This window comes from Urocitellus parryii, chromosome 11 (assembly GCF_045843805.1).
Source record: "Urocitellus parryii isolate mUroPar1 chromosome 11, mUroPar1.hap1, whole genome shotgun sequence".
In the NCBI taxonomy this organism is placed as follows: Eukaryota; Metazoa; Chordata; class Mammalia; order Rodentia; family Sciuridae; genus Urocitellus; species Urocitellus parryii.
In genome coordinates this window covers 30,587,450-30,596,524 of record NC_135541.1, presented here as the reverse complement: position 1 = coordinate 30,596,524, position 9,075 = coordinate 30,587,450, and the positions used below count along the sequence as shown (strand labels likewise).

Sequence of the window (9,075 nt, the reverse complement as noted above, 5' to 3'; positions counted from 1 at the left end):
GGATTTCGGGAGAGGAGTACCAGCCCTGTTTTCTCTTAGGTACTCCTCCCCACCACCTCCTTCCAATCAGAGAAAATCTTACCAAAGAGGGTTCCAGAGCCCTGGTCAGACCTGGTGACAATTACTGACCCCAGCCTCGGGCCTTGGAGGATGCACAGGAAGGCATGCTGTCTATTCTACTGCCCACCCAGCCTGCATCCTGCCTCCACTCCCTCCTGGATCTGGGTGGGACCTCCAAACTGAGAAGAGAAAATGACTCTTGCAGCCTTCCAGATGTCAGACCTGGGGAGGAGGTTTGTGAGGCCAGGGCTACCTCCTGCCCGCCACTCCAGGGTCTCCAGTGAGGGCTTTGCTGCCTATTTGGGCATGAAATGGAATTGTTGCCTAGAGAGGGTACAGGTCCAGGAAGGAGACAGAGGCAGGCAGGGAAGAAGTAAGGAGGGAGAAGAGGATGAGAGAGAGGGGAAGAAGCAGAATTACTAAAACTAAAAAGGCCACAAGACACAGCTTGAGAACTGAGGACACCAACACAGCCAGCACCAGGGGGGACAGACATGAGAGGGAGACCAGAGTGAGCAAGACAGAGGGGCAGGGACAGAGAGATCAAGGGAGCTTCCAAGGAAGGGAGAGAAGAGGAAGGCTGGAGTGAGTGCAGAAGCTGTAGGTGGAGGCAGGGGTGGCAGTGGAGAAGAGATAGGAGGGGACAGGGGACCTGGGGCAGGCAGTGCCTGAAAATATAGCTTTATATATTTATATTTATATCTCACATTCCACACATCAACTGACTAGGGGGCAGAAGGGGAGGGAAGGGAAGGAGGAGGCCATACTGAGAAGGGGATCTAGCCAGCCTCTCACCACCTCCCCATTTGGCCTCCATGGGGTCCAAGCAGGGCCATGCAGAGGGATGTAGTTTTCACCTGGGGCTCTGAGGGAGGGGGACAGGGAGAGACCTCCAGACCCCAGGATTCCTGGGCTCCCAAAATTAAATCCTAGAGAGCCTTCTGGGAATAACCATGGGGCTGGGAAGGAGGCACCCAAGACCCTGGCTGGGTGGGAGGCCGGACAGTCAGTTGGGCAGCGTATCGAGTCCCAGGGAGGCCGCGTGCTGCTTGGCCCTCAGCCGCAGGTTCTCGATACTTGTGGTTTTACTGTTCAGGGCAGCCGAGGCAGGTGCCAGGCCTGCTGGGGGAGCAGGCAGCAGTGGGGATCCCCACACACCCTGGTGGGCAGCAGCGGCTGCTGACAGGGACTGGTAGTAGGACTGGCAGTGTAGTGAGCCCAGCGGGGCCATGTTGACGCCCAGGTAGGGCACTGCAGCAGCTGCGGCGGCAGCAGCGGCAGGGGCTGGGCCCCCCACTTCGAACGATGAGTAGTGCACCAGGTTGTTAGTGGCCGCCATGTGCTGGCGAAACTGCTCCTGCAGACGGAAGAGGCTCAGCGGGGAGGAGGAGTAGGAGTGGGAGGGGCCAAGAAGGCCACCCCCTGGGGCTGCAGGAGCTATGGCCAGGCTGCCTGGGGAATCTGCAAGCAGAGAACCAAGAACCAAGTACTCAGGACCGGGGACTGGCCTGACAGCAGGGGTTCCCTTGCTTCCTATCCCTTAGCACTAGCGAAACAGGCTTTAGCTGAAACTATATCCATCCCATCTGAACCAGGGCATCCCCAGAAATGTGGCTCAGAACCCTGAAAGGAAGGAACCTGAGGAATCTCCAGGGTTCCAGCCCAGGTTCCCCTGCCTGAATCCTTGGGGAGCCCCTGGCTCCTCCTTCCCTCCTGTCCTTAGCTCCCATCCCCTCCTGCCAGGGCTCAGCTCACAGTCTCTAGGGTCTCCCTGCCTGGGCTTAGAATCTGTGTCTGAGATCTGCCTCAGGCCAGAGCTCTGTTCCTGCACAAACATGGTTAGGGACAGGAGGCTTCAGCCCAGGGCAGCTCTGTGGGAAAGAGATGGGAAGGGGTTACCCAGCCCTGGAAAGATCCATCCTACAGACCCTCTCAGCAGGTGCCCCTTCCACAAGGGTCCCTAAGGAACCAGACCTCTGAGTTGAAAATACATGGAGCCAAGGCCCAAGGAAAGAGGGAATCTGGGGAGAGGTCTCTGCTGCATGTAGGAATCCTGGTACCCAGATGGTATTCACCCAGTATACACTAGCGCATCTGTCCTAGTTGTTGAAATATTAGAGTACTCCAAATGGTTGATAATTTTTGCCCTGGGCTTCTGAGTGCTTCTCCCTGGCTCCCAGCCCCTCCCCCCAAATCATCTAGACCTTTCCATGACTCCACAACTAAACAGTGAACATCTGGCACAGGCCTGCTATGGTCATGCCCCTGAGTGCTAGTTGTTGACTGTCCCCTACTCTGACACATGTCACATACTCAAGCCCCTGTCAGGCTGCACCTGCCTGTTCTGCCTGAGCCGGGGCCCCAGCATGACAGCAGCATCTCCCAAGCCTCACCTGCCTTGGGGCTGCCCCTCTTGCAGCCCAGCCCCTTGCTCTCAGCCCCAGGGCTCTTCTCAGCTTTGGGATCTTCGGTCCCAGCCCTGGGGTCTTCCTCACGGTCCGGCTGGTCCTCAGGGGCTGACTCACTGGCCGACTGCTCAGACAGGCTCAGGTGAAGCTCAGCAGGGGCATCGCCACCCGGCAGGCTGGAGGGCTGGTCCATCTCCAGCTGCGTGTCTGGGGTTGGGGCCTCTGTCTTGCCTTCCCCATGGGAGCCCTCAGCCTCCTTCTGCTTCTGGAGCTGTTCTTTCTGCAGGCTGCGCTGCTTCTTGCGAAACTTGGCCCTGCGGTTCTTGAACCACACCTGGGGACAGGCAGAGGAGCAGTCAGAGGCGAGGAGAAAAGAAATGGGGTTGTTGTGGAGCAGGGTGCTCTGGGGAGGATGGAATAACTCTGCCTCCACCTCTAGGAAACCCGCCCCCTCCATCCCTTCCAAATTGCCCCTCCTATCAACTAAGCCATCAGCGGAGGTAGCAGCTGCACCTCGTCACTGTCACCGACTGAGCAAATGCTGGCTCCTGGACAACGAGGAGCCAGACAGATGAGCTAGAGCTTATCTGTAAGAACTAGTTTGGGGAGCTGGGCCCTACCTGCACCCGGGCCTCAGGCAGGTTGGTGCACATGGCCAGCCTCTCACGCATCACCACATCTGGGTAATGAGTCTTCTGGAAGGTCTTTTCCAGGGCCTCCAACTGCTGAGCCGTGAACGCTGTGCGGCTGCGTCGCTGTTTGCGGTGCTGGGAGCCATAGCGGGCCTCCAAGATGATGTCTTGAAATGTACAGCCGTTGGAGGGCAAGGAGAGGGGGCCCATTTAATTATGGGAAATAGGTTTTGAATCTTAGCCTTCTCTGACCCACTCCAGCTTCAGTGATGCAGGCATCTGTCAGAGCTGGATGCTGGCCCTTTGCCCTTGGAAATCACCCATCCCCTTTCCACTGGCTAAATTTTCAAAATCTCTCCATCCCATTATCTATTATGAGGACCACAGAGATCAACTCAGCTCCAAGAATGGCTGTTAGGCATGTGATTGGACAGGGTCTTCCTTATCTGGCTGGTATTGGGGATGGGTAGATATGTATTGTCCTAAGATTCTTAAAGTCTCAGACTACTATAATATTTTGAAATTACATAATGCTAATAATCTAAGAATCCACACCACAGTGGTTCTACTACCTATGGTCCTTAAATTCTGGATACTAAGGCTTCTGTGGCATCAGAGCATGAGAAGCCAGGCCATGAGCTGGTACTCACCTCAAGGTCTAGTTAAGGAATCTCACTGGGCAAGAACTCCATTCTCTATCCTCTGCATCAGATCTCATCTTCCAGGGGACCCATTTGTCTCTGACGGCAGGACCAGAGGTTCCTGCTCTTACTTTCCTGAACAGTCAGCCTGATCTGGCAGGGCCCTGAGAGTTCGATAAAGGCCTGTTACACCCAATCTTCACCCTTCTGGCTGCCTCCTCAGGGACAGGAAGACTAAGATACTGTGCTCCAACATCATAGTCTATGGTCCTGCTCACATGTCTGGTTCACAAAAACTACCCAGGATAGTGTCTGCCTGAGGCTGGTGGTGTCCAGCCTCCAGCCTTCTGCTTAACTAGAGCCTCTCCCTACTTACTGTCTCCCATCCCACCAAGGTGGATCCTGCCCTGCCTATGCTGAAGGGAGCCTGAGTTGTCTCTACCTCTGCACAGGGCTGCAGAGTTCCTCCCCTGGGGAGTCATTCACAACATCCTAAGTGGGAACGAGACAACCAAGTGTCCAGGAAGCCCCAGATTTGGGGATGTTACTTCCATTTAAAGGGAGACCGAACCCTTACAAATCACCCCTTTCCTAGACTAAGCCCTAAACTCATGCTGGTCACCTTAGGGCATCAGAGGGGTGAGGACTGTTTAGTCACCCCCCACCCTGGTAAGCGAGCAACAGTACAAAGGGTAGGGTGGTCGCAGGGGAGGCCAGACTTTCTATACCACAGGCAGAACTCCCCACTAGAAGGAGCAGCCCCTACCAACAGACATGAGCCATTCTCCCTGACTCCTTTTCCCTAAGCTCTGGCCCTTGGGTCCCAGAACACTGTCAGGAGCTGAAGTTACCACCAGGTTGAACAGGGAATTCATTCCAAGCAGCCATAGCAGGGGCAAGACTGCACCCAGCATCCCCACACTGAGCACTGACGCCCCATGATGATCTAGAGAAGGGGTCTCCATTTTATCCTGAGTCCTGCCTGAAGGCCTGGTAGGGTCTAAAGAAGTAGGCTGGCCACCACCACATCCTCCCTGCCAGGCTGGCACCCCTACCTGGGCAGGGTTCTCAGACCCCATCCCATTCTGTGCCTTGACTCCTGCTGCTCCTCCCTCCTTGCGGTGCCATTGTTTGTTTGTTTGTTTTTATTTTTTGTCAGTGCCAGGGATCAAACCCAGGGACTCCTGCATGCTAGGCAAGTGCTCTACCACTGAGCAGCATCCCCACCCACCTTTGCTGTGCTTTTAGAGGCCTGGTGCCTGCCCCATGGTCTGCAGAAATCCCTGACTGCACTGGCAGGTCCTGCAGCTCTGAGCTGCCCACCATTCACTCCTGTACTCCTCTATCATACTGTCTCATGGCCCATGGGCACCTGCTCTCCATAGGAATTCCCTAAAGTCCCTGAGGACTGCCTGGCACAGGCCTAGGCCCACATGGATTCAACAAAGTTTGGCCTGAGACAGGGTGGGGTGGGAGACATTGCCTCCCAAGAAATCAAGCTCCTCACCTATGTCATTGAATCCTTCCTCTACCCACTGAAAGGCAATCGAGGCAACGATCAATTGAACCAGGAATTGGGGGCAGATAGACTGTAGCTCCCTCCTGGTACTTCCCTTGGGTATTAGGTACTAAAGACTTCTGAGCATGGCTGAGACTCTGCTGAACACCCTGTATGTGTTATCTCAATTACCTCTCAGCCATCCTATGGGATGGGCACTGCTACTATCCCAGGGGAAACTGAGTCTCAGAGAACAGAAGTGAACAGGAAGACCCTGCATTGACTGCAAGCTCTCCTTCCACAGCTCTTGTGTTCCAACCCCACTCATGAGTCTGAGTCTCAGTCTCCTTACACACAAAATGGAAATAATAATCTGTCTTCATGAGGATGGAACATTTTGAGAGAGAGAGAGAGAGAGAGAGAGAGAGAGAGAGAGAAGGAGGACTTCACACAGCAGCTGGCACATACATGGCATTCACACCATGGAGCTATTATTACTTATTACTCCCTGTGCCTATAGTTTCCTCCCGGGGCACTCTAGCCCTCTTTCAGCTACTTCAGCTGCTTTTCAGCTACTCTGGACTAGTCCAGTACCGTCTACCTTGGTTTCTTCATCTTCAAGTTAGCTAATGGCTACCTCTTGCACAGGCTTGTCGTGGGATTTTCAAGGCACAGCCAGCACCAGGGTCCAGCACAGTGTGGGCAAATGGGCTGCACTGCGTATACAGGCACAGATTTTTGTTTAAGTGAGAATAACACCCAGATTTTGAATTATCTCTGCCACATGACCTGGGACTCTTGGTTTTTTGTTTTGTGTGTGGTGGGGATTGTTTTGTTTTGGCATTGGGGATTGAACCCAGGAGCATTCTATCTCTTAGCTACATCCCCAGCACTGTTTTTCTTTTCAACGTGTTTTTTCAACACAATACTTTTATTTTACTTATTTTTTATGTGATGCTGAGGTTCAAACCCTGTGCCTCACACGTGCTAGACGAGCACTCTACCACTGAGCTACAAACCCAGCCCCCAGCACTTTTTATTTTATTTTGGGAGATAGGGTCTTGCTGAGTTGCTCAGGTTAGCTTCAAATTTGCAATCCTCCTGCCTCAGTCTCCCCAGAAGCTGGAATTACAACCTGAACCACCATGTCGGCTTGTGACCTGGAGCTTTGTGAGCCAACCAGAATAGGCTTTCCCAATCCTCCTCTCTTTGTCTTCCAGAGACTCCTCCTCAAGGCCACGGGGGCCCTAACCCCATAGTCCTGTCTCCAGGGCCCTTACCAGCCAGGCGCTCAGCCAGCGTAAGAGCGTGCACCGATGGCCGGTAGTCTGGGGCATGCTGGGCTTGCTGGGCTGCCTGCTGGTGCAGATTGTACATGGCGCTGAGTGAGTTCATAGCGTGCAGCGAGTAGCCGTTCACCCCATAGTGCTGCATAATGACATCCGCCTGCAGATAAGGGAGAGGGAGAGAGGACATGAGACAGAGCCATTAGATACTACCTTGGGACAGAACCCATCCACAGTCCACAGCCTGGATGCTCATGTCACTCCTAAGAGCTTTTGCCTTTCCATCAGAAAGTGGCCTGTCTTGCCCACGCAAGAGGTCCAGCACTTACTCCTTCATTTATCTACTCTTTCAGTGATTCATCCAGCAGGACACCAGAATAGGATTCAATACCCTGGGCTCTAAAATCAGTCTGCCTGGGCTGGAGTCTCAAGCCTGCCACTTAGAGACATTGTAACTTTGGGGAAGTCATTTAAGTTCTCTGACCCTCAGTTTACCCATCTGCAAGATGGGATTAACAATAGTACCAATCTTCTGGGGTTCCTGCAAGGATTAAGAGAAGCCTTTTCAACAAGGCCTGTTGTACTGTATGTGCTCAAAAATGTTAGTCTTGGCAGGGCGCAATGGCACATGCCTGTAATCCCAGCAGCTCAAGAGGCGGAGGCAGGAGGATCATGAATTCAAAGCCAGCCTCAGCAATTTAGCAAGATACTAAGCAACTCAGTGACACCCTGTCTCTAAATAAAATAGGGCTGGGGATGTGTCTCAGTGACCAAGTCCCCTGAGTTTAATCCCCAGTACTCACCCCCCCAAAAAAAATTAGTCTTTGTGATTTCCCAATCCATTTGCTACTTTATGCAACCATCTCTCTGTTCAATTACTCTTACTCATTTCTACATTCACTGATTCACTCACACACAAATTTATTCAACTGACACCCATGATGGCCCACTGGAGCCAAGTTCAGAGCTGAATTTTCACTGAGGCATTCACTCTATCTAATGAGATAATGTACTAAAACACTAATGTGTGGGGTTAGGGATGTAGCTCGGTGGTAAAGCACTTCCCTAGCATGCTCAGGCCCTGGGCTCAATCCCTGGTATAGGTGGTGGGGGGATCCTTAATGTGCTACACAGACTTAAGAACACAATTGATATGATTGTTATATATTCATTGTCATTACCTCTTTTCTCCTCACCAAATCCCCAAGAAGTAAGCCTGTCAAGAACAATAAACCCCATTTGCAAGATGAGTCTACTGAGGCTCAGAGAAAGAAGAGTGACATGTTAAGATCACACAGCCAGTCCAAGGACTACCTATCCACATTGAGTCAGACTCATTTTTTTGTGGCCATTGCCCACCGCCTCCCCCACAAAAAAATCATCCATTCATTGAAGAACACATCCTTCCTGCTGAAATGTCCTGGTGTCCTGGATCAGTACAAGGCCTCCCAGGTCCCATCAGCCCCAGATCCCTCTGAACATTTGTGATCCTCATCTGAGCACCCACCTGCCCCCACATCATCCTAATATATCATTTTTGGAATGTGATCCTATGTCTGCAGCCACCCAAAAATACATTGGAGTTTCCTATTTCTGGGAGGTAGAAGGAGAAGACTGGGGCAATGGTAGGTCCATTTGATTAGAGAAAGAATCTGTCCAGGTGTCTCAGCTCCCCACCCTCACTGAAGTAGACACAGGTATATATAACCAAACATCCGCAGCATGCACACAAACACACCCAGTCACAGACGAGCACACACGTTTCCTGCACAAACATGCATATGCAGACATTGTTGGCCATACATTCACAGAAGCTCTCCTTCTCACTCCCACAAATGTATCATCATTACCCCCATAGTTCCGCATTCTCACCGATGCCTAATCAGGCAGCAGATACATCTACACACAACCATCACACCACACACATTCATATATACCCCTATTCATTCAACAAATATTTATTAAGCACCCACCTACCAAGTGCCGAAGTCCCTAACTTCATGGAATTTACATTCCAGGGAAGAAGGATGTATAACAAAGAAAAATGTAGGTACTGACATCAGACAGGAATAAGTGCTCTGAAATAAATTAAGGCAGGGAAAGAGAATGAGGAGCGGGAAAGGAGAGATTATTTTAGAACAGGTGGTTGGGGAAGGGCTCTCTGATGTTTGAGCAGAAACTTGAAGTAAGCCGTGAGGAGCTCTGGAGGAAAGGCTTTCCAGGCAAAAGGGACATCGAGGACGAAACCATAAACAAGCCTGTGTGTGCAGAACAGTCAGAAACCAGCGTGGCTGTGGCATGGTGAGGGGAGAGAATAGAGCAGATGAGGCTGGAGAGGAGGGCCCCTTGCTAGAGGGCTTGGTTACCATTTATAAGGAGTTTGGATTTTATCCTGAGTGTGTTGGGAACACAGGGGATTAACACATATGATCTGTTTTTAAAAGCGCACTTTGGCTGCTGTATGAATAGACTACCAGGAGGAAAGGAGAAAAGTGGAGAGACCAAGCCAGCAGGCTGCTGCAGAAGCCTGGCTAATGACCACGCTGCCCT

At 52.0% G+C, this 9,075-nt stretch overlaps 1 protein-coding gene across 2 annotated transcripts; it reads right to left on the bottom strand.

Annotated features, from left to right (window-relative positions):
* Positions 1–1,066: 1,066 nt before the first annotated feature.
* Positions 1,067–6,673, bottom strand: Dmbx1 (diencephalon/mesencephalon homeobox 1). 2 transcript variants are annotated; one of them, XM_026397808.2, is made up of 4 exons: positions 6,520–6,673; positions 3,089–3,267; positions 2,454–2,802; positions 1,067–1,521 (listed from the first exon to the last, which is right to left on the bottom strand). In XM_026397808.2, exons 1-4 carry the CDS (start codon positions 6,671–6,673, stop codon positions 1,067–1,069), a joined length of 1,137 nt encoding a protein of 378 aa, XP_026253593.1. The 2 variants fall into 2 exon arrangements, with proteins under 2 accessions (XP_026253593.1, XP_026253592.1); XM_026397807.1 differs by having other exon boundaries at positions 3,089–3,284; positions 6,522–6,673.
* Positions 6,674–9,075: the final 2,402 nt, after the last annotated feature.

Bases quoted from the DNA above. Each gene is read 5' to 3' on its own strand.
- Dmbx1 (XM_026397807.1), bottom strand. From the start codon at position 6,673: ATGCAGCACTATGGGGTGAACGGCTACTCGCTGCACGCTATGAACTCA. The intron at 3,285-6,521 runs TGGTAAGGGCCC...CTTGCCCTCCAA, and splicing joins ACGCTGGCTGAGCGCCTGGC to CGGCTGTACATTTCAAGACA. The intron at 2,803-3,088 runs GTAGGGCCCAGC...GCCTGTCCCCAG, and splicing joins TGCCTGAGGCCCGGGTGCAG to GTGTGGTTCAAGAACCGCAG.